General features: G+C 62.7%; 2 protein-coding genes across 2 annotated transcripts in view; one reads left to right on the top strand and one right to left on the bottom strand.

Annotated features, from left to right (window-relative positions):
* The window catches only part of CROCC2 (ciliary rootlet coiled-coil, rootletin family member 2), a 70943-nt gene extending 65466 nt beyond the window's left edge, over positions 1–5477 (bottom strand). The window contains exon 1 of the mRNA XM_042993938.1: positions 5238–5477. Coding sequence (XP_042849872.1) covers positions 5238–5318 — 81 coding nt within the window. The 5' untranslated portion in view covers positions 5319–5477. The remainder of the gene's footprint in view (positions 1–5237) is intronic.
* Positions 5478–14801: 9324 nt separating this feature from the next.
* On the top strand, positions 14802–23062 carry MAB21L4 (mab-21 like 4). The gene is made up of 5 exons (XM_042995913.1): positions 14802–15482; positions 17827–18052; positions 19113–19266; positions 20712–21068; positions 21960–23062. The coding sequence occupies exons 1-5, from the start codon at positions 14999–15001 to the stop codon at positions 22050–22052; spliced, it is 1314 nt and encodes a 437-aa protein (XP_042851847.1). The 5' UTR covers positions 14802–14998; the 3' UTR covers positions 22053–23062.
* The last annotated feature ends 1448 nt before the right edge of the window (positions 23063–24510 follow it).

Genomic DNA, 24510 nt, shown 5'->3' with positions numbered 1-24510 from the left:
CCTAAATATACAGAAATGTGCTCAGCTTCACTAGTTACCAGGTAAACGATGAGTAAAAGCTTCACTAGTTACCAGGTAAACGATGAGTAAAAGCTTCACTAGTTACCAGGTAAGCGATGAGTAAAAGCTTCACTAGTTACCAGGTAAACGATGAGTAAAAGCACAATGCAGTGGCACTGTACCTCCACCGTAACAGCTAAATAGGAAAATGACAAGAGTGCCGGGCGTGGGCAAGGACGTATGGCGACTAGCCCCTCCCACGTCCCACGTTATAAATTGGTGCGACCTCTTTGGAGTCGTTCGGCGGTATCCACTAAAGCTGACCACGTGCAAACCTGTGACCTAGCATTTCCACGGATGGAAATGTATACACAGGGCCCCGAAGATACGTGCCAGAATGTTCGCGGCAGTGCCGTTCTTACTAGGCCAAAGTGGAAACTGCTCAAATGGCCATTGAGAATAAAATGGAAGAAAAGCGCGGTATATTCACACCATGCGATCCTATAGAGCAAAGGAGGAGCAAGCTATGACCGCGTGCTGCGTTCTGGGTGAAGATATGGTGGTGCACAGAGAGTGTGCTTGTGCACAAGCACACACACCCACACCCGCGGTTCCATCTGTATAAACAGGCGACTAACCTGTGTCGGTGGGGGGACTTCTGAGCCCAGCGGAGGGCTCAGTCAAGCCGCACGCTTAGGACGGACGTCTGCACGTTTCTATATGCACGCAATTCCTCGTCCCAAGGGGAAAAACAAATCCTGTGATGTTTTTCCTCTCAAAGGCCAGTTCCTAGAATATGGGATCTACTGTCTTCCCCACCCTTTGTGGGCAATGTCCTTGCAGCCATTCTCCAATCTGCCACCTAGCCGCCCACGGCCACGCACCCACCAGCCTCATAACAGTCCCTCCACCCACCGACCCACGTAGCCTTCTATTTATCCGTCCTCTAATCCACAGTTCAGCGAGCTGTAGCTCGTAGGCCAAATCTGGCCTGCCGCTCGTTTGTAAATAAAGTTTTGTTGGAGAATGATCCATTGGTTTCCGTATTGTCTATGGCTGCCTTCGTGCTCCAGTAACAGAGCTGAGGAGTCGCTACAGAAACTTTATGGTTTGCAAAGCCTAAAATATCAATTATCTGGCCCTTTGGAGAAAAAAGTTGGCCAACTATACACTCGTCCCGTCATGTCCCACCCGATCCCACCCCATCCCCCCATCGACTCTTACCCCTTCCCATCCCGCCCCCTCCCACCCTTCCCCCACCCATCCCACCCCCTCCCGTCCTCACCCCGTCCCATCTCACCCCTGCCCAGCCCGTCCGTCCCAGCCAACCCCACCCCATCCCCCCGTCTTCTCACACGTACCTAACGCACTGCTCCAGCAATCCTTCCTTCTCTCTTATGTATCAGTGGTTTTTCTCTCTCTATCAGACCATTCTTACCGATACAAACTGCTTTAATCGACACCTCTCTGTAAGAAAACTGTTGCTTCTACGTGCCCCTTGCAATCAAGATCATCCACGACCTGCGTGTTGCTAAACCCAGCGGTCCATGGTCTCCGTGTTCCTTGATCTGTCGGCAACATGAGGGTCACCGTGTCCTCCCTGAAACGCTTCTCCTGACATCGCTCCTCCCAGTTGTTCTCGCCTCATGGGCCGTCCATCTTGGTCTCCGTAGCTGCTTCCTTCTTGCCTCTCTGGCCTTTCAGAGTGGGGGGCTCCAACTCCTTTTCTGTGTACACTCACCGGTTACCCGCAAGCCAACAGCTCTGAATGTCCATTTCCAGCATGGAGCCCTCCCCCGAGGCCACTGAGCTCCCACTATCTCTGCTCGGATGCCGAGAGGCTTCTCCACGCTAAGACGTTCAGAACAATACCTCTGCGCACAATGTAGTCAAAGGAGGTGCGGAAAAGAATTTGAAAATCTCCACATATTTGGAAATCAGGGTGTTTCCACCTCTAGATAAGCCATGGACAGCATAAGAAATTGCAATGGAAATTAGGAAACAGCTTGAACTGGGTAACAGTGAAAACTATTACATCAAAATTTATGGGATGCAGCTAACACATTGTTTAGAATGAAAAGCATCCTTTAAAAAAAGAAGAAAAAGAAAGCGGGAACGTGGGGGGCACCTGGGTGGCTCCGTCGGTTAAGTGTCCGACTTTGGCTCAGGTCGTGGTCCGGTGGTTCACGAGTTCGAGCCCCGCGTCGGGCTCTGCGTCGGCAGCTGGGAGCCCGGAGCCTGCTTTAGACTCTGCGTCTCCCCCTCTCTCTGTCCCTCCCCTGCTGGTGCTCTATCTCTTGAAAATAAATAAAACATTAAAAAAAATGCAAGTGGGAATGTGAAATGGTGCAGCCGCTGTGGAGAACAGCACGGTGTTTCCTCCCGTTAAACAGGGAGTCACATGTGGCCCAGCAGCAACTCTTCTGAGCGCATCCCCACAAGAAGGGACGGCGGGCACCGAAACAGGTGCGCACGTCAGTCTTCAGGGCAGCACGCTCACGGCTGCCCAAAGGTGGAGACAACCTGACTGTCCATGAACCTGGGAATGGATAAACACCACGTGGTCCGTCCGCACAGCGGACGGAGACTCCGCCTTAAAAGGCAAGGGCGTTCTGACACCGGCTTCAACACGGCTGAACCCGGAGGACGTTGTGCGTGAAACAGACCCGCACAGAGGAAGGGGTGCCGTAGGGCTCCACTTCTGTGAGGGCCCGAGAATGGCCGAAGTCATGGAGGCAGAGACTGGAAGGGTGGGCGTCGGGGGCAGGGCTGAGGGGTCAGTGTTTCCGGGGACAGAGGTTCAGTTTGAGAAGGTGAGAAAGTTCTGGAAGTTCTGGGTTTGCACAGCAGGGTGAATGTGCTCGGTGCCACTGAACTGCACACTTAAACACGGTTAAAATGGTAAACTTTCTGTGTATAGATGTATGTATCTATTTTAACACATTTGTTTTAAAAGTTAAAAAAAAAACTCAACAGAAGGCTGCAAATTCATGAGCTAAGTACACATCTCAAACAACTAGCTGAGCAACAAACCCAAAGAGCTGGAAAGCAAAGGAACAGCAGATGTCGACGTTAATGAAACAGACAGAAGTAGCCTAAGAAGGATCGACAGGTGGCTGGGATCAGGAAAGGAAAAGGGGAATCACTTCAGGGTGGCCCGTCCGGACCTCCCGGGTGTCACGCACGAAGCCCCGGCCTCAAACCCCTCAACGTCGGGGCCGGCGGCCACCCCGCTTCACATCCTCAGACATCAAAACGACAGCAAGAAGATGTCGCAAGGACTTTTGTCAGTAAATTTGGAAGTCTGGGTACCGCAGACAAATTCCTGGAAAACTACCATTGATCGAAACCTAAACTGGGGCATTCACTTCTGAATGCCCCCCCTCTGCAAAGAGAGCTTCCATACTGTTCTTCCTTTCTGATCCTGTAATCTAAGAAAGTTTTGCCTGCTGCTCAAAAAAGAAAACAACACAGCACAACAACACAACGCAACACAACGCAACACAATCCTGAACCCAGAAGGCACAGGGTCTGACCAATCTGGTAGCTCTTCAGGGGACCGAGTCTAGGATCACAGCCCTCTGGCACCCACCACCCAGGCTCTCCCGTGCCACCCCTCCCCATCCACGCTGGGTCTGGACCCTCCCTCTGGGGGCCCAGCTCTGAGCGGGAGGGCAGGGGCGGGCTGCTCTGGGATGCTCTGCAGAGGCGGCAGGGGGTGTGGGGAGCACATTCAGGCCTGGTCACATGAGGCTCCCACCCCCCAGCCACACCTTGCCCAGGGCCCTCATTCCCTGTCTGCAGCCAGGGGCTGGAGGATCCTTCCGGCCTGCCTCCCCGTCTGGACAGCCCTATCTGGACGTCTCTTGGCGCCCGCCTGCCTGCTCACCCCCAGGGCAGTGGCACCAAGATCTCCATCACCACGATGCAAATAACAGGTGTTGGCCGGGCGGGCAGAGCAGACCTTGGCTGGGCCTCCTTGTGGCTTTCAGATGACAGTTTCCCGCAGGGGTTTGGGGGCAGCCGTGTTTGCCAAGCACCTTGTGCCCGCTGCCAGACAATGGCACCAGCCTGCGTCTCTCCCTCAAACTGCCTGTAACCATAGCGACGTGCTTCAACCCTCAAGCCTCCGTTTTCCTGGAATCCAAAGGGGATGATAGAATCCTCCCAGGCTGATAGGGGGATCCTATGGGGTGCCTGGATGAAAGGGTCTTGAGAACTGTAGTGTGCAAGCCTTTCCTTCCTGCCTCTATCCTTCTCTCCATCCAGGGAACTGAGACCCTTTGGGAGCTGGACAGAGACAGTCACCCACCCAGGGCCACCTTGTTTTGTGTGGTTGGCATCACCTGATTCACTATCCTGCCGCATCCTGACCTGTCCTGTGTGGGCACCCGTGTGTGCGTGTGTGCGCGTGGGTGTGGGTGTAAGGTGCCTCCATCGTGGTATTTAATCACCTGGCACCAACTGTGGGCGATTACTCTTCTCCGGCGACCTGTGCTGTTTATATCGAGCTGTGTCAACCCCCTGCAGCACAGTCTGAGATTCTAAGAACTGGGTTAATGGACAACTCTGAGTCAGCTGGGGCACCAAGGTTCACTGGGGTCCCCCAGGGGTCACTCAGGGTGGGGACTGCCCGGCTGTGGTGGCCAGAGTCAGGTGATGGCAGTGGCAGGCACCTAGTGGGGCCAGGCAGTGGCTTGGCTCTGGGAGGCAGGGAGTGAGGGAGAGAGAGGCCTGGGGACGCTCTTAGCCACCATGGTTGCTGCCGGTATGCAGGTGGTGCTCTGGAGAAAAGCACCCGGGGAGCTCCTGGAACCGGGGACGAGCCGCAGCCACCCACCAGTGGCGGATCCCACACTTGGCCACAAAGAAAGCGGTGCACGAGGTCCCAGAACGATAGCGTGGACGGTTGCTCTGGCCCTCCCCGTCCCCGACGTGCAGGCTGCAAGCCTGAGGCTCAGAGAAGAGGGCTGGCGGCCTGAGCTCGTGCCGGCACGGATGGGGAGGCTGGGGGCTGGGCTCGGGTCTCCCTCTGCTCAGATCAGTCTCCCCCCAGCCTCCTCTCCTGAGCCGAGGCTGCACGTGTGTGTGTGCGCACGCGTGTGTACGCAGGCTCGTGCTGACCACGTGAGCCCTCAAGTGGGGAGCGGGGGAGGTGTGGCCTCTCCGTGCACCCTCCCAAGGTGCCCTCAGGGCCTCCTCCCGGGAGGGTGCTGGAGGGCGGGCACCCCACTGACCTGGATCACGGTGTCCAGCCCCAGTGGGGACCGCTCTGCGGTGGCACTCCCATGGCCAGGCTCGCTGGAGGGAGAGCTCATCTCGAGTGGGAGGGCAGGACTCCGAGAAAGCCGGGGCTTGGCGGCCAGGTGAGTCTCCGGCCGGGACCCGGGCCGGGCCAGGACCTGCGTCAGTGCACCAGCCCCACGCCGGCACGACACCTGGCTCCTCCGTCCAAGGTGCCCAGCTGCCCCTCTGGGCTGGCGACCGAGTGGCCGAGGAAGCCCGTAGACGTTGCTGTGGCAACCGCGACGCTGAGGATTTTGTTTCCCTGGAAACAGGAGCGCAGGCCCTGTTGCCATGGGGACTAAAGAACGCTGTTGTCTGGAAGCGGTTTCCTGGAGACCTGGAGGCGCCCTGGGTGAAGCTGTCCACCTGCGCGACCACGCCCGGACAGGGGCTGGCCTCTGTCCCGGACCTCCTCCCGCAGCCGCGGGGAAGGGCCCCAGCCTTCTCCGCAGGAGGCGCTGTGTGCTTGGGGGCCGCACGTCAGGGGAAGGTGGCATGTGGGCCACTGGTTCCTCCCGATGGACAATCATAAACAATCAAACCAACAAACCCCAGTTTTTCCCTAACATCTAGAAAAGACTGTAGAGGTCAGTAGTCGGATCGTGTCCAGCAGGTGGACAGGCTGAGGGCTGGAGAGGAGAAACCACCTGTCTAAGGACCCCAGGAGACCCCCATCGCCCTAACCTCGTACCTGGACTGGCCTTCCAGAATCTGACCTCCCTCTGGAGCCCTCTTAGGGTAATCTGCCCCACGGGGATTCCTCCCATAGCTGGCACACTCCTCGGTCGCTGAAAGCTTCCCAGAGCCACATAAGGGACTGACCGGGACACTCGCAGCTCACCCATTGGGGTGGTGGGACCCAGCCCCGGGGGCAAGGCAAGGGGAGGGACAAACACAGACCTGTGCCCATCTAGCCTGGGCCTCCTGGGGCCTCTGGACTGAGTCTGGTCGGGGGATCCGGTCACACCCGCGTCCCCCCCGAGTCCTCGCTCTAAGTGGACCTCTCCCAGTGGAGTCCCTGGAGGTGGGCTTGGCAGCCAGGACTGACCGCCCCTCTAACAAGAGGAGGCCAGTGTGGGGGCCCCGGGGGTGGGCTCCTCTGGGGCAGCCTGCCAGGCAAGGCCAGAAGGGCCTGGTGGTCAGGGAGCGTATCTGTCACCAGAGCTGCTGAGGGATGCTAGGGACCCAGGCTCTCTCCTCAGAATAGACGTTCAAGACAGGGCCACTGGTGCTTGAAGGCAGCTGTCCCCCCAGGAGGAGTGTTCTGTCCTGGCCCCCCAGGAGGAGTGCTCCATGCAGGGACAGGACTGGCTGTCAGGCAGGACATCGCCTCACTGGGCGTCCAGGCCTGGCAGGAGGCTCCGTGCACAGGTCAGTGCACTGAAGGCACGAAGCCGAGATACAGACTCAGAGCCCAGGGGACCCGTGCTGTGGCCTGGGCACCTCCCGGCACCCAAGGCCGTCTACAGCACCCCTGGGGTCTGAGCCCCAGGACTTGGGAGAGGTGTGAGACAGGTGTCCTTGGTGGGGCACAGGGGCTGGGCCTCATCTGACCCCAGCCAGATGGGCTCTGGGGGCACAGAGGGCACGGCCTGCTTCCGGTGAGAGCTCCTGCCTGGGGAACTCCGTCAGGGCATCCGTGTGACGGCCGGGTGGCGAGGAGGCCGTGGAGGCCGGCGAGACCGTCTGTGATCACTTGTGGGAAACCAGGAAAGGTGGTGCCTCCGGTGGGTGGGGCATCCTTCCGGCCGCCTCTTGCCCTGACCCCACCCCAGCATTCACTCAGCCTGTTCTCCCCTTAAGCCCTTAAGTCCCTGTGGAGAAGCTTAGCACATTCTGGCCTTCACTCCACACCTGTACCCTTTCCTTCAAGGGGAAGCCCAGCCCCTTTGAGGGTCCCACAGGCCCCGTGCGTAACCCTAAGGCCTCACTGCCTGGTGTCTGTGCTTGTGACTCCCGGTCCTGGGCCGTCGATGGACAAGAAGGAGAGCCCTCAGGACGGGGCTCAGCCTTGGACCTGGGCATGGCCCCCACAAAATTTTCTGGAATGAACAGAGGGTGTGACGTAAGGTCCTTACCATGCAGGCAGCATCTCTGTGGGCCGGGTGGGCCTGGCGGGCTCAGGGAGGGTCACGGCTGTCCTGACCCAGGGCAAGAAGATGGCCTCACCTCTGTCTGTCTGCCACTGGCCCCAGGGTCACCAGAATTTGCCACGCCCGATCCAGACCCTCCCGAGAGGGGAAGGGACCTCAAAGCTCGCATGACAGTGCTGGCTTCCTGGTGTCAAGGCCACACCTGCCTTTGGTCCACGTCTCTTGTACAGGCCATGACAGACAGGACCAGGGCGGGTCAGCTGAGCCTGCTGTGGATGGGACACGTGGCCCTGACACATCCTCCCGAGGCGGGTCACACGCAGGGCAACCCCGGGGAAGAGGGCAGGAGGCCGTAAAGGAATGGGGTGCCGCCGTCCAGCCCCTCGGGGCCTCCATCCTGCCCACCTGCTGTAGGACCTGACTGGCTCTGCATCTGTGCTCCTCAGTGACCCCCCCGCCGAGCCAACCGTCCTCAGTGACCGCATGTCAGGAGGGCAGGTGATCACTCAGGAAAGGAGCCACTCCCACTGACAGGCTCAGCTCAGCTGACCGGGGTTCGAGGCCTCTAGCGGGCGTGTCCCCTGCAGGTGCGGACAGGAAAGCAGGCCGTCTACTAAGTGCAGCCCTGCTCTGGGCCCGGCTCGGGGGCCGCCCGGGGCTGCTGCCTCGTGCCGAGGCCGACTGGTCGCTGTCTGTGCGTCTGCCCCCTCTGCCCATGCGACAGAGGTGGAGGCCTGTAGCAGAGAGGTGGGATCTGAGGGGCCACCGGGAGGCTCACATCTGGGTCTGCGCCTGGGTGAGGCTCTGGGTGTCCCCAAGCGGGCCCCCGGGCACACGTGCTGTGGGAGAGATGTGTCATCCTTCCCTCTCGGGCCGGCTCGTGGGGCCTCTCTCGGCATCCAGTCCACCCTCAGAGGACCACAGGGGCGCCGGTCAGCCCTGGCCGTGGCAGGGGCAGCCTGGGAGCGAGTCTTGAGAGGTTCCCTGGGGCGGAACCCACCCTGTAGGCGTCTGTTCACACGATTGCCGAAGGCCGCCGTGGGCAGGCCCTGCGCACCTGGGAGCTGGGGCGGCCGGGCTCAGTCCTGCTGAGGACTCGTCAGAGGAACAAACCACAGAGCCCTGACGAGAAGGCACAAGAGAAAAGCGCCGTGGCCACGATTTCTTGGGTGTCGCACCAAAGCACAGGCAACACGGGGGAAAAAGTGAATCGGATCACTTACACGCTCGTGTGCATCAAAGGAAGCTATCGAGAGAGCAAAAAGGTGACCCTTGGGTTGGGAGGAAGTATTTGGGAATCATATATCAGATGTCGGAATGAATGTCCACAATCTGTAAAGAACTCCTACAACTGAGCAACAGGGGGGCAAAGACCTTTCTCCAAAGAAGAGGTACGGACGGCCGATAACTGAAAAGATGCTCGTTAATTGCGAAGGAAACGCGAATCAAAACCACAGCGGGGTCCACACGCATAATCAGGGCTCCTGTAACACAGACCCCAGGAAATGGCAAGTGTTGTCAGGGGTGTGGAGAAACCGGACGCTCATCCCCTGAGTGGAAATGCAGAAGGGCCCGGCCGCTACGGCGAATGCTGCGGCGGCCCCTCACGCGGCTGGCCGTGGCGTTGCCGTAGGACCCGGCAGTCCCGCTTGCGGGCATGTGTCCATAAGAATTGAAAGCGGGCTGTCCCAGGGAGATTTGCACACCCAGGCTCACAACAGCCAGCGGGAGGAAGCAGCCCAAGTGAGCACGGACGATGGACGGAGCAGCAAAGTGTGATCTATGCGTCCAGAGGAGTGTTATTCAACCACAAGGCGTGAAATACTGACCAGAACCTTGTGGACGTTACGCTCAGTGAAATTAGCCGGTCACAACAGGGCCAACTCCACTTATATGAGGTCCCTAGACCAGTCAAGATCATAGAGACAGAAGGACACCCGGCGGGCTCAGTCGGTAGAGTGCGTGTGACTCTGGATCTCGGGGTTGTGAGTTCGAGCCCCGTGTTGGGTGTAGAGATAACTTAAAGTCTTAAAAGAAATCATAGAGGCACAAAGTAGAACAGGGGGGCGGGGGGCTCAGGGGAGTGGGGAGTTAGTTTTTGACGAGGAGTTCAGAGTTTCCGTTTGGGAAGGAGTTCTGGAGACGGGGGCGGGGGGGGGGGCGCCGTTGGTAGCACAACAATATGACAATAGCAACAATGTAAATGCACTTAATGTCGCTGAATTACATACTTACAATTGTTAGGAAGGTAAATTTTACGTTATGCTTTGTATCACCATGAAAAATATCAAACCAAATCAAACCAAACTCAGCAGCACCGGGGGCGACCCTTCTGTCACAGCTCTAAGGCAGCCTCGAAGGAAATCTAGTTGATTCTTTGGTCTGAGCCGTGCTGTGGATCCCGTGGTCTAGAGGAGGGTCGGGGAGAAGTCCCTTCCGGCCCTGCACTGACCACCTGGGCCCTGGACAGACAGAGCTGGGCCCTGCGTGACCACAGGGGACCCACATCAATGCTCCTCGGGCCTGAGAGATCGTCTGCCTGGGGTCCTCCTTTCTCACAACCCCTTCTCCCCACCCCTGTACTGAGACCCTGGGAGCCCTCCTCTCCCCCCGGGCCCCCGCCGGCCCCCATCTTGGGGTGTGGACTCCCCCAGATTCCTTCTCGCTTGGAAAGCCTCGTGGCTCAGCTGTCCGCTCCCCGTTGCTTCTGCCGCTGGCCGGGGGTGGCCACCTTCCGGGTGACGGTGCTGGCTGGCCACACAGCTGCTTCTCCTCGGGTGACCCCAAGTGTCCACAAACACCTGGATGCCTCACCTTTCGGGCCACCCCCTGGGCAGCCCCCACCACACAGACGAACCCTCACAACCCAGCTCACCACCTCGGGCACCTTCCGCGTGCACCTTCCTCGAGGGGGCCTGCTGCCTCCTGACCAGCGCCCCCTCCCCCCATTACTGCTGGTGTTAGGTGCCCCATCACCTCCCACATGTAGCCCCACAGTCCCCTGCCTGATGGAGCTGCACAGGTGGGATGGGAGGGGCCCCTGGGCAGTGCCGGGGGGGGGGGCGGTCGGTGGGGAGAGCCCCTGGGACCTGGGGGGACAAGGGCCAGTGATGTGACTCCTGTGCTCTGTGCCTCCCGCGTCCTGCAACCCAGCAGACGATGCCTTTGAGGAATCACCAGAAAACAAGGGCAGAATAACCCCAGGCATCGCTGGTGCTCGGGCCGCAGGGAATCTGACGCCCAGTGACAGGGATGCGGCAGGTCGTGTGGGCGCCGAGGGGCAGCCGAGGGCAGAGCTCCCTTCTCACTCCGACCCCACCCACCCACCCACCGCGAAGTCTCTGAGGCAAGCCCGGGCAGCGGTGCTGGCTGTGGTCACATCGGGGGCCTGGCTCCCTCCCTTACGAGCCCCCCTACTTCGGGGGTGGGGTCACCGCTGTCCAGCCCTCCCCCTGCCAGGCAAGGGTCCCCATGTTGAGGCTCGCGGGGCCGCGCCTTCTCTGAGCCCTCCTCCTTCCTGGTCCATGGCCCTCGGACCCCACACTTCCGTCAGCTCCTGCTGGCCCAGAGGATGGCCCGGTGACCTGGGCTGGTTTCGGCCAGAAGGAACGTGTTTCTCCCTCCCACGGTGACTTTTAATTTGCCGGCTCCTGCCTGTCTCTCCCCCTCCCCCCGGGGCAGCCGCCCCATGGGGAGGGTCAGTCGGCGGGCACAGAGGACCCAGCTCCTGCGGTCCCCACCCTGAGGCCGCTTCAGAGCAGCCCCAGCCCTGGAGCCCAGGCCTCCCTCCTGCGGCCAGGGCCTCGCCCCTGCTGGCCCCGCCGCCCTCCTCTCCCTCTTCCCCTGACCCGCCTCAGCTGCCTTCCCGGCCTCCTCCGTGCTTCCTGCAGACCTTCTGCCTCTAATCCCCGCAGAGGAGGAGGCCGCGGCCGAGCCCTGGACTGGAGGCTGGAGGCGGCTGGGAAGGGCCAGCGACTGGAGCCAGTGTGGCTCTTCAAAGGCCCCCATTTCTCTGCTGCTTCACCCTTCCAGGGGCGAACGAGAGAAGGGGGGCCAGGCTTGGCAGACGCACGTACACGGCCTGTCACACTTGAATGTTCCGCAGAAGCAGCACACGAGCGCCCACGGCCGCGTCCAATGCCAGTCAGACACGCACGTCAGACCATGTCCATCTTGACTGTGTGTGTGTCCTGTGTGTCCTCGGGCCACCGCACACCAGAATTAGGCGGTGACGGGGCTGCCCGTGACGACCCGATGGCCAGTGACAGTGGGACTGCCTGGGACGGTGGGGCTGCAGGGACCCTGGTGGGAGCCGGCGCTCCAGTTCGTCCAGCTTGGCGAGCCTTGCTGTTCCGGCCTAAAGCCGACGGGAGCCACGTGTGGGAGGGGCCCTCTGACGCCGGCCACGTGCAGACCGCTCGTTTCGGCAGCTCACGGGCATCGTGTGGGAGGGGTGGCCGGTTTCGAGTCGCCATCCGTCACCGTCAGAGCGTGGAGGCGTCTCGGGGGCCCATCCGCGTGGCCTCCTCGTCTCCCCGCGACGGCTTCGAGGCCGGGCCGGCAGCGGCTCGCGCGGAGTGTCAAATGGCCCCCGAGCATGTCCTCTCTTGAGGCCTGACCGCTCCGCGTGCCTCCCGAGCGCCAGCGGCCTCTGGCCCGGGTGCTCCGGGCACGCGGGCTCAGCCAGGCCGCGAGGCCCTGAGGGAAAGGCCCGCCACCGTGCACGGAGGGAGGGGTCCCCACGGGCAACACTGACCGTTTTGGGGGATCACACTGGCAGCTCAGGCAGCGTCTGCTTGTGTGTCCTGGGGGCCCCCCGGGGCCGTGCGTGCGGGGACTTGACAAGCGCGGTCTGGACGGGGGCCTGGGAGTCTGAGCGGAGGGGCGGGTGAACGCAAGACACGCGAGGCGGCTTCCCGGAAGAGGTCGCGGGACACGGTCCGATGCGTGTGAAGAGTGGCTGCTTCCCTGCGTCTGGAACCCGTCGTGGGCCGTGCCATGGGCTGCTCTGTGATCAGGCAGAGAGGGTCCCGGGTGAGCAGAGCTGAGGCTTGTGCAGTGAGGCCGGCTGGGGCCGTCCCTCCCAAGGGTCCTTGTAGGACAGAGGCAGAGGGCGATGACAGAGATACACGGAGAGGGCCACGTGGGCGCGCAGGCACAGGCGGGGCTGGAAGAGGCAGGCGGGAGCCTCGCAGGGGCCGGCGACACCTTGACCTGGGACCCCTGGGCCCAGAGGCAGGAGACAATAGGCTCGTGTTGTTCTCAGCGCCCCGGTGTGTGGTGATGTGTCACCGCAGCCACAGGAGACCGACGCATGGACTTTGAGTGGCACCCGCCCGGGACCACCTCTCCAGATGAGCCCGCGACGCCGAGGCAGCGTGCGGCCCGCCTCACGGGCTCGGTGCGGGTCCCTTTCTGCAGCGCCTCGGGAGCTCCCGAGACACGGGATCTGTGAGCTTGCCCTGAGCCGAGCTCTCCGGGGAGGCAGAAGCAACAAACACGTGCTGGTGGTCGGCACATCTTCCTGCCAGCAAACCCCCCCGCGGCCCGGCCGCCCAGGCCCGGTCACTCGCCACGCTGGCCCTGGGCTCTGCAGGGTGGCGGTCCCGGTCCCTCTGAGGTCAGACTCTGCCCGGCGGGCCGGGGTGGTGCCCGCGTCTTTGCCCTCCTCTGCCCTCCCAGGGGATGGGGTGCGAGGTGCCCGTGGGCAGTCCGGGGGCAGACACGGAGCTGCCGTGGGGCACCGAGGAGCAGGTGCAGGGGCTGTAGAAGGGGGGTCAGCGGAGAGCGACGGTGGAGGCAGAGAGGGTCAGCTGACCAGCGGAGGAGGGGAACGTGGACCGCAGGCCTCGGGCGCTTCTGTGTCACTGTCCGGAAGAGGGGGCTCCCGGATGACAGAGGGTTGGGGGCACAACGCGAGGGTTGCCCCCGATGGGGAAGGTCCCTGCGGCATCGTCGCCGGAGTGGGCACTTTGGTGGACGGGGCCTCAGGGTCTCCCGGGTGAATTCGGGATTGCCGTGAGGTTGCCGTGAAAAGAAGCTGAAGGGACACGGGATCATCGGGTCACAGACGGTGGAGCCACGGTACAGACAGGACCCTGTGACCCAGGGTCAAGGTCAGGACCGCAGTTCCCAGCGCCTCTGCAGCAATGCCCCATAGGTGAGAGTCCCAGGAAGACAGAGGGGCCAGGGCAGAGTGTGTGGGGGCAACAGAACGGGGTATAGGTGGGGTGTGAGGCAGGCCAAGGGAGTCTGGGTCCTTGACAGGCAGCAGCTGCCCTGGGAGAGGGACGGATGTGCTCTGGGCAACCCCAGAGGACAGGATGGGGCCAGGTTTAAGGCAGGAAACTGGTCTCTTGTTTGGCCGTGCCGTGGGCTGCTCTGCGAGGTGGTGAGCTCCCCGACCGGGGAGGTGCGGAAAGAGAGAGCCAGTCACCGGGGCTTCCGAGCACCAGGAAGTGAGCATCTTGGCTCCAGGCTCCGCCTGCAGCAACCCGGTGTCTGAGGCCCCTGTGTGGGTAGGGGCGAGGCCGCCGCTGGAGGGCCGCAGGGCAGCGTCTCCAGGATGCCTTGCTGGGGGCTGCCTCCAGGTTCGCTGTGTGCAGACACCCCGGCAGGGGCACCCAGCGTTCCGGGCCAGCCCAGCAGGGCCAAGGGTCGGCGGGGGCGGTCCCCCCGGCTGGTTGGGACTTGCCCGGCCCTGAGTGGGGAGACGGGCCGGGCCGGGCAGCGCTCCCAGCACGGCGCCGGAGGGGTTCGGCAGGGCGAGGCTTTCCGCCCAGCGAGGAGGGGCCGGGGAGACGGCTCCTGGAGCCAGACTCGCTCCCGCTGCAGAGCCAGGTGGGTGCGGGCTCCCCTCAGGCTGAAGGCCCCGCGGGCTGGGGGGCAGGCAGCTTGAGGGCCTCTGGCCGGCCGGGGGGTTGGACGTGTGGCCCTGACGGGAGAGGAGGCAGGATTCACAGCGGGCTGCGGCCCGGGCTGCCGTCTGAGGCGCCAGCTCGCGGGGGGGCACAGGTGCCCGAGGGGGCTGCTCAGGTCGCCGTGGAAACACAGCCCCAGCGCTGATGTCCAGCTGCCTCCCACACAGGAGGTCTGGGGAGGCCACCCCTCGGGCCTCACCTTTCTCTTCGGAGCGATGGGATGCCACGGGGCCCTCCCCCAGGCTCGCAGGGAGGCCCGGATGCCACAGACACCGCGTGGCTGCTGGCATGAGGGTGGGGGGGCGCCGGGAACGGGGTCCCCACCTCCAGGACAGCAGGGCGGGAGGGGGCCACACCCCGAGTGGCGAGTGGCGTGGCGGTGCCGACTGATTTTTCTCCAGGGCGGAGCCTGAAGGTGCCTTGGGCCCAAGAGGCGGAGTCAGCGTGACAGAAGGGAGGCCCTGGGCTGGGTGGTGACCAGGCCCCGCCTCCCCGCCCAAGGCTGCGGCGGTGACATTCCTAATTGTCGGTGACTGACTCAGCCTCGCTTCAAAGGTCTGGGTCGGCCCCACCTGCGGGACGGCCGCAGCCCCCGTCACTCTGGAATTCTGCTTCTCGGGGGAGCCGGCCCGCCCGAAGAGTGCTCCTCGCCCGGCCGGTGCCTCCCCCCGTCCCGTCCCGTCCGCACCCGCCGCGGCCATGGCCGTGCAGGTGCCCCTGTGGCACCACTACCTGCAGGCCGTCCGCGCGCAGGGGGCACGGCGGGCGCAGGACTTCCAGCGCGCGGAGAACGTGCTGCTCACGGTGCTGGAGCACGTGCACCGCCAGGACCCCCGCTTCCTCGTGGACTACTCCCGTGACCTGGAGGCCTTCCAGTTCGCCCTGCGCACCTCGGAGGAGCCCCTGCACGTGGAGGTGCCCCTGCGGGCGGACGCGGACGCCCTGCTGATTGAGGAGGTGGGGGCCGCCGAGGCGGGCGACGGCCCTGCGCCCTGCCGCCTGGGTGTCTCCAGGGAAGGGGCCCGCCCGGAACGGCGGATGGCCGATGACGTCCTCAGCGTCTCCTCCGAGGGTGGCGCCGGGTGCCGCGGCCACATCGCGCCCAGCAAGGTCCTGCGCGTCCTCAAGGACCTTCTGGTGGCGGCCGTGGTGCACTGCAGACACCAGGGCCTCGTCACGCCAGGTAGCGGGCGGGACACACTGGGCACGCGCGTGTGCTGCGGTGTGTGTGTGCGTGCGTGTGCACAGACTCGCGATGGCTCAGTGGGTGTGCGTCTGCGTGCGTGTGCACAGACTCGCGATGGCTCAGTGGGCGTCAGGGCACACGGGCTGGGGGATCCCGCTCCGAGATCCTTTCTGGTTCCAAACACTTCAAAGAACGCGGGTCACCCATTTCCACGTTGCCTGATTTTCACATGGTGACTTTGGCGGTGACACGTTAACGGATGTTACTTGACGAACAGCTAGAAGCTAAGTCCGGGGCACGGGGTTTCCGGCTGACCTGCTTGATGAAGGTCCCTGCCATAGTTCTGGGCAGGTGGTTCAGTTATCAGTTCCAGCTCAGCATGACGGGTGTCCCCGCTTCCGGCATCTGGTCACAGTGCCCGGAGCGGGAAGACTGCGCGGGTGTGTGTGTGCAGCGGGTGCAGGCCCAGGACAGCAGAGCACCCTCCTGGGGGCCAGAGCAAATACATCGGGTCGTCCTGGCAGAGAAGTGGGGACGCAAACAGAAGTCCCGCTTCCCTTGGGAAGGAACAGGCCATGGCGGTGGCAGCCGCCTGGTCCTCGTGTCTGCCATAACGTCAGAGAACGGGGATGGACGGTCAGCCCGTCGCAGGGACAGTGGCCTGCCCCGGGCGGCTCAGAGAGGCTTCTGGACCATCTCCCGACAGCAAGAGGGGCGACGTCCAACCCTGGCCCCTCTCCAGACCTGCCTGGTGACCCGGGCGGGTGGCCACCCTCTCAGCTGACGATAGATAGGGCCCTCCCAGGGCAGCCGGAACCTGTCATCAGGCCCCTTGGACATCTTCTCTGGTCATCTTCTGAACCTTTCAATTACCGCAGGTGACTTGGCAGGGCCACTGCTGTCTTCTTCCATGATCTACGGTGGCCATGCCCACCTGGCCCTGTCACCTGCAGGCCGTCTGCCCCGCCTGCTGGGATGGCCCAGCCCTGGGCCTTTCAGGCACACTCTGAGCTGCCACTCCCAGGTCCCCACCGTCCCCCAGCCTGGCCCGGCCGAGAAAGCAGAGGCGGCTGGGAGCCACGCCCAAGGGGCCAACCGAGCTGGGCACGCAGGGAAATTCCAAGCATTGCTCCCAAACACTTACCTTAAAAGGGAAGCAGGGCAACCCCAGGTGACGGGGTTCAGGCTGCCCGCACCTGGGAACAAACCGGTGAGACCGGGCTGGGGGCTGAGGCAGGGAGTGGCTGGGACAGGCCTCGGGTGTGGCTGGCCGCCCTCCAAGCCGCCTCCGTGGACAGAATGTGTGACCAATGGTAGGTAGGGAGATGAAGCCACCGGTAGTGGCTTTGGATGACAAGTGCCTCAAACCCTGAATTGGAAGGGGCCGGGGGTCACTGAGCTCCTTCTTTCCTGTAACCGATGGGGAAACTGAGGCCCATGTAGGCGATGGAGTGGTCCGGGGGCAGGGCCAGGACCTGGAATACCCCACAGGGGTTTGGGGGGAGGGGTCTGCATAAGGGGGCCCAGGCTCCTTCCTACAAGACCCCCACGCCGTGGGTGGGCCAAGGCATGCTGCGTGCCGCTGTAGGACGTGAGGAGCCCCACCCCCCGTGCTCAGTCCCTGCAGAGACCTATTTTCAAGGCACATGTTGGGGGTTCCCTTTGGGACATGGCTCCCAGACGGTTGATCCCCTGACCCCTGACCAGCACCCTCACTGGGCAGTGCTGGGGGAGGGAAGGAGGGACGTCTCCGAGTCTGGTGTTGGCTGGTGTTGGTAAGGGCCGGTAGTAACTAACTAGGTTACTAGTTAGTTAGTTGGTAAGGGTTACTAGGTTAGTGTCCCCCACACTGCTCAGCTCCCCTCCTCTCTCTGTGGTATTAATTTGTTTACTGGGGGGGAAGGGACAGCTGAGGAGGAAGGCCAGAGGGCCCCGGGTCATCCCCGAGTGTCTCTGCCTCGCCAGCCCCCAGCCCTGTCACCCTTGGAATGTCCCCTCCTGGGTGGTCTGGGGGCTCTGGGCTCTGGGTGTGGGTGCTGGGCTGAGTCCGAGGGGTGACGGGAGCAGGAAGCATCTTTACTGGAATGCGCCATCTGGCGTGTGGCTCTGGGGACCCAGGGTGTGGAGTGGAAGCCAGGCGCGTCCACTGTCAGCCTTTGGATCCAGGCCCTCCTGGGGGCGGGGCACCAGGCACGCATCTCCCGACACCGGGCCTCTGGGGACACACATGTTAACCCCGAGCCGTCCCGGGTCTGGCCCTGTCCTTCACTTGCCCAGCCCCTTCCCAGAGGCGCGGGGCCCATCTGAGATGAGGGTTCCAGGGCACGGTGGGCTGTTGCAGGTTCTCTGAACGCGGACAGCCTGGAGGAGAAGGAGTCCCACCTGTCCCTGCTCGTGTCTAGCGGCTGGCGAACAATCCGGTTCAACATCGTGCCCATGGTGTGGAGAAAGCTCGGGGTGCCGGCCCTGGAGAGGGCTCAGTGGATGCACGGGTTCCCTGAAGGCAGCTTGAAAAGGATCATCAGCCAAGAAGCGGCCCTGGTGCCAGCCAGTGCCCAGCACTGGAGGTCGGACACACGTCCTGGGGTCTGTGGGGTCCTGGGGAGCCGGCGGGAAGGGGGCTGCCACCCCACTGTTCTTCCCACTCCGGGCAGGAAGGTCTGCGGGGACCCCCTCCCCCCGCCTCTGCCCCATAGGCTTCTGTGCCACGCTGACGTCCCTGGGATCTCTGGGGGACGTGGGGTCATCACTGCCCACCGCCAGCTTCGCCCCTCTTGGAGCTGCAGGGTGGGTGGAGCCGTGCCCCCTGCCGCCCGAGCCGGGGGCCAGGGCGGGCTGTGAGGGGACACTCAGAGAAACGCAGAAGGCTCTGGACACCAGAGGCCGGGTGACTCACCCAGGGTCCCGCAGGTTCTGGGGACAGTCGGGAGGGGTGTCCACACAGTGAGGTGGGGGACGCGATCGCACCGGGAATCTGCTAGCATTTCCTGTCCCGGTGGCCCTTCCTCATTAGGACACTGTAGGTCCTCCCGGCAGGAGACCGCCACCTGTGGTGTCCCCGCCCCCCCCCCCCCCCCGGCCCCAGAGCCCCAGCAGCCCCTGTGGGGCCCCCAGTCTCCACCCCAGGAGTCTGCGAGCTGGGGGAGGTGCGGATGCCCCTTCCCCTCCCTCTCCAGCTGGCAAAGGGAGACCCCGAGTTGGTGTCCGTGAGCAGGAAAGACAGAGTAGGGGACGTGGGACAGAAGCTGAGCTCCCCTTGAGACCCCGAACCAAGGGCCGGGGACTGAGCCCCATCCAGCTCTGACAGGACTTAAACAGCAAGGCCGCTGTGGTTTGGCCAGGGTGATGCCCCACTGGCTCCCACGCCCGGGAATGCAGCCCGGGGCTGAAGTAAGCAGGGGTCGCTCTCACAGTTAATCCTTGGAAGTGGATGACATTCGTGGGGCTGGGCCGGGGTGATTGCAGCGGCATAGTCCCTGCCGTGGCCTGGACCATCCTGTGGGGCTCAAGACCTGATCCTGGGGAGGCCACGGCTGGGGGCTTTCCTTTCTGGGGATGCAGCGTGTCCCCGGATGGCTGGCCGGAGCCCCGATGCTGACCGAGTATGTGTGCTGTCCCGGCTCTCAGGGTCTCCACTGACTACCTGCTCACCAGGCTGCTCGGTGCGCTGGGCTCCCTCCCAGGCCACCGTCTGGACGGCCTCTCCATCCTGGACCGGGTCAACCACGAGAGCTGGCGCGACGGCGGCCAGAGCCCCGGCCTGACCTTCAGTCACCTGAAGGTGCGCATAGGGGGCTCGTGGGCACACTGGCCCCCGTGGCCGTGAATGTTACGTGCCGGGGGTCCCCACTCTGAGTCCTGTGCTGCTCACTGGCTGCTATGACATGGCTGGAGCCATGTCCTCCTCGGCCCCTGTGACCGTCAGGGGCTGAGAGGAGCAAAGGAAGGCCAGGGCCGGGGCACAGGACCGGGAAAGGGAAGCGGGTGGGGTCTCTGCCTGGAGCGAGCCGCGGTGGGGTGCGGAGGCCTGCTGAGTGCTGCTCCATGATGGGAGCTGGGGGTTAACAGAGAGGTGGCCTGGCCTGCACAGGAGAGCCCGTCTGACCCGCTCCCCACCCTTGCAGGCCCTCATCCCACCCCCAAGGGGCCGGCAGCTTCTAAGAGGGCCCTTGGTGTCTGGCCCACTGTGGCTCCTGAGCCCCATAGTGAGCAGGGATGATGGGGGCTGGTGGGAGGGCACAACTGTGGCTGGGGAGGGGCCCTGGCTGGGGGGCCAGGACAATGCCACAGGCTCAGGCTGCTCTGTATAGCAGGAGTGCAGTCAGGGCTCAGGGCATGAGGGGAAGGGCCAGAGGAGGGGCGGAGCCTCAGAATCTCCTGAGAGGGGTCCTGGGCACCACGGATGGGAAGCCAGGGTGGGGCTCCAAGGTCCCTCCGAGCCTGGACTCAGTGGCAGTGCCTCGGGGAATTGGGGAGGTGGCAGGATGGGGACAACAAGTGGAGAGGGGCTGGGGCTCGCTCTGGGACCTCTGGGGGGAGGTATGGAATGTGGGGGAGAGGTGCGAGGGGCAGGGGACTTCCAGGGGACAGCTTCGATAGGGGTGATGGGCTGCGGGTGGGCAGGAGTGGAGGTGGTGGGAAGGTGGTGTGGGTCACAGGTGGGTGGGCAGGTGTGGGGGTGGAGGGAAGGTGGGGAGGGCCACAGGTGGGCAGGGGTGGGGGTAGAGGGAAGGCCAGGAGGGCTGCAGGTGGGCAGGGGTGGGAGTGGAGGGAAGTCTGGGAGGGCCGCAAGTAGGCAGGGGTGGGGGTGGAGGGAAGGCCGGGAGGGCCACAAGTAGGTGGGCAGGGGTGGGGGTGGAGGGAAGGCGGGGAGGGCTGCAGGTGGGCAGGGGTGGGAGTGGAGGGAAGTCTGGGAGGGCCGCAAGTAGGCAGGGGTGGGGTTGGAGGGAAGGCCGGGAGGGCCACAAGTAGGTGGGCAGGTGTAGGGGTGGAGGGAAGGCGGGGAGGGCCGCAGGTGGGCAGGGGCGCAGGTGGAGGGAAGGCGGGGAGGGCCGCAGGTGGCTGGGCAGGGGCGTGGGTGGAGGGAAGGCAGGGAGGGCCGCAGGTGGGCAGGGGTGCGGGTGGAGGGAAGGCGGGGAGGGCCGCAGGTGGCTGGGCAGGGGCGCGGGTGGAGGGAAGGCCGGGAGGGCGGGGCTGGGCCGGACCGCGAACCCCGCCCCGCTGCAGACGGTGCTGCTGTGGGCGTCCACGCTCTTCCCGGCGCCGGAGGACTGGGCGGAGCTGCAGGGCGCCGTGTACCGGCTGCTGGTGGTGCTGCTCTGCTGCCTGGCCACCGGGAACCTGCCACACTTCGTCTACCCCAAGCGGAACCTGCTGAGCGACGCCGGCCTGGACCTCAACGCCCTGTACCAGCGCGTGGAGCGCTTCGCCAGCCAACCCGAGGCGTCCCTGCGCATCCACGTGACCCACCTGGGCCGCGGCCCCCCGCCGCGCATCGGCAACGGGGTCAAGGCCCTCCTGCAGCTGCCTGCCAGCGACCCTGCCTACTGGGCCACCGCCTACTTTGATGTCCTGCTGGACAAGGTGGGCATGGCAGGGGCGTCTCAGACGGCCCGGGGTGACACGCGGGGGCGGGGGGGACCTGCTCCCCCGGGGGGGGCAGGAGCTGAAGGAAGGCCGGCCGGGCCGGTCCTCCGGCCGGCAAGAGCCGGCCGGGGCAGACGTGACATCCGGTGGTCAGACAGGCCACGAGCGACCCTGCCCACTGGTGCCCCAGGGCCCCAGGGCAGCGTGTCCGAATGTGCCTCCATTGCCCGCCAGAACCACCCCCAAACCCAAGTGCGGTAAGTGCTCAAACCCCGCCTGCCTCCGCTGGACTCCGTTCCTCAGGAAGGGGTGTGGCCGTCCCTGGGCCTCACGGGGCCAGTTTCCTGCTGCATCCCGAGACTCGGGAGGTCCACGCCGTGTCCTCGGACTTTGCATCCTGTGTACGACCTGCTGTTCAGGGGTCGCCTGGCTGTTCTGCCGACCGCACCTCCTTGAGTCTCCGAGGTTCTGCCGGCTCGCTAGGCCCTCCCCTCCCCTGCTCCCGCAGAGCCCGCTCCCGCTCCTCTCCCCCAGGGCCAACCCCCACCCTCACCCCAAAGAGCCAACCCGGTCTCCCTGCAGGACACGTGGGGCCCCGGGGGACGGCAGCAAGAGGGCTGGTGCGTGCCCCGTCCTCCACAAGCACCTGCTGGGCCTCCTCTGTGTCGGGCCCATCCGGGGACACCTGTGTGTGAGGAAGAGCTCCCCCCCCCCCCGGGCGACAGGGCCCTGCGTGGGTCCACCTGTCAAGAGGACCGTGCAGGCAGAGACCCAGACGCAGGAAGTCCTGGTGGCCAAGGAGCACGTGTTGTCCCGCGCCGCATCCAGGACCCTGCGATGGGCTCCGAGGTGCCTCTGTGACCCCTCTGTCCCCCGCCCCGTCTGCAGTTCCAGGTCTTCAACATCCAGGATGAGGACCGGATCTCGGCCATGCAGAGCATCTTCCGGAAGACCAAGACCCTGGACGGCGAGGAGTGCTGAGCGGCCTTGCCTTTGCTCGGTCTTCACCGCCCACAGCCGGGCTGCATGGCCCTGCGGAGGACCCGGGACATTCAGAGAAGGGAATGGGCTTCACCTCGAGGCAGGTGACGGGCGGTAGAGACGTCCACCTCAGACTGCCCGGGGGATGGCCTCCCGGGACGCTGGGAGCGCCGGGCAGCAGGTCCCCCGGAGCAGCTGCCTGGTCTCCCCAGGGCCTGGGACGAAGGCGCCTTGTATCTCACAAGACGCGTGTGGGTCTGTGTGATGTCATCAGACTCTCAGAGCCAAGCGTCTGCCCGAGACCTGGAGCTCGAGGGCTTGTCCCGACCTGAGTCCCATGCTCCTCCGTGGTGATGTAATACTATATATCTGATCTTGAATAAATTAATGCGCCAGGTAGGCTCGGTGGGGACGGCAGCTGCCGCTTTCTGTGTATCTATGTGGAGAATATTCCCCTGGAGACACGGAAGGAACCTGAAGCCAGCAGAGGGGACGCCTGTGGCTCCCTCTGCCAACAGGGGCTGGTCCCGCCGAGGTGGGGCATCTTCCGTCTTATGCAAGGTGGCATCTCCTGGCATCTGACGCCACCCCCCCTTCTGTTCTCAGGGCTCCGTGTCCCCACCCGGCGCCCTCTCATCGGCCCATGAAGGCCACCTGCAGCCCCTTCCCCACTGAGCTCTCACGTGACCTTCGTGTGCCCTCGCCTAGCAGACAGTGTCCACTCTCCACTTTCTTTGCCTCTCAGTGCTATTTATGCCCCGGCGTCTGAGCCACAGCCCACACCCTGGCTCCTGTAGAGGGACCTGCAACCCCACGGCGATGCGTGTAGCGACACCTTCCCCAAACCTCCTGCAAAGCAGCCCCCGGCCGAGTGCCAGAATCGCCACACACAGAGGAGAGGAAGTGCCAGGGCCTTTGAAGGCTGTGTGATTCGGGACCTGAGCTGACACTAATACAGGGGGACACAAAATGCCATGAGAGTAGAGGCTGTCAGAGCACAGGACCTTGACGTTGCAGAGAGGGAGGGAGGCAAACCATAAGAGACTCTTAAATCCTGAGAACAAACTGAGGGAGGATGGGGGGTCGGGGAGAAGGGAGAGTGGGTGATGGGCACTGAGGAGGGCACTTGCTGGGATGAGCACTGGGTATTGTATGGAAACCGATTCGACGATAACTTATTTGAAAAAAAAACAAAGAAAAGAACACAGGACCTTGGTCCAATCCAATTCACAGTGGGGACAAAGTGTCCAGGCCCACCCTGCGGTCATTTCCTCAGTGTCTGAGTGTGTCTCAGGACGCTGTACTTGGAAGAACTAAGGGCCTCAATAGTGGGGAAGGCCAAAGGGAAAAGTTCAAAAACACATCTATTCTCATGGCCAAAACAGTCTAGCAAAACACACTGTCTCCCAGGGGCAATAGCAGAATGTAGCATTACCCCGAAAGACCCAATTCACCAGTATAACCTTAGCAAAAATAGGATGAATCAAAAACGCGACACTTAGGTATCAATCCAACAAAATATGCAAAATATCTGTATGAGGAAAATGACAAAACTCTGATGAACAAAATCAAAGAAGAGGTAAATAAATGGATGTTCCATGTTCATGGATAGGAAGACTCAAGGTCGTCAAGATGTCTGTTCTCCTCAACTCGATCTGTGAGTGCAAATTAAAACAACTGGGAGGAAACTCCACGTGCCGACGTTGGAACGTTGACAGCATCGAACGCTGGCGAGGACATGGAACGTCAGGAGCCGGGAGGGATGCAGGTTGATGGTTCTTAGAAAACTAAACACTCTTTTACCGCCCGATCCAGCAATTGCACTCCTTGGTATTTACCCAAAGGAGCTGAAAACCCATGTTTGCCCAAAAACCTGTATACGAATTTTTACAGTGACTTCATTCGTAATTGCCAACACTTGGAAGCCACTCAGGTGTCCTTCAGTAGGTGATGGATAAACCGTGGTCCGTCCAGACAAGGGGAGATTACTCAGTGCTGAAAAGAACTGAGCCATCAACCCATGAAAAGTCAGGGGGGGACCTTAAATTATTGCTTACAACTTATTACGAAATGTAAGAAGCTAATTTGAGAAGGCCACATTCTGTATGATTCCAACTCTGACGTTCTGAAAAAGGTAAAATTATAGAGACAGTGGAAAGATCAGTGGTTGCCAGGGGGGAGGGATGACCAGGTGAGGCACAGAGGACTCTTAGGGCAGGGCAAATACTCCGCGTGGTACTAGACTGCTGGGTACATATCATGACGCGTCTGTCCAAACCCACAGAGTGCACAACACCAGGAGTGAGCCCTGATGAGAGTAAGGGGCTTTGGGTGATGTTGACGTGTCTGCGTGGGTTCGTCACCTGTAACACATGGTCCCTCTGGTGGGGGCTGTTGGGGACGAGGAGGCTGTGCTTGTGTGGGGGCAGGGGGTTATGGGAAATCTGTACTTTCCTCT

This window comes from Panthera tigris, chromosome C1, assembly GCF_018350195.1.
Source record: "Panthera tigris isolate Pti1 chromosome C1, P.tigris_Pti1_mat1.1, whole genome shotgun sequence".
In the NCBI taxonomy this organism is placed as follows: Eukaryota; Metazoa; Chordata; class Mammalia; order Carnivora; family Felidae; genus Panthera; species Panthera tigris.
This window is presented reverse-complemented; position numbering and strand designations above follow the sequence as displayed.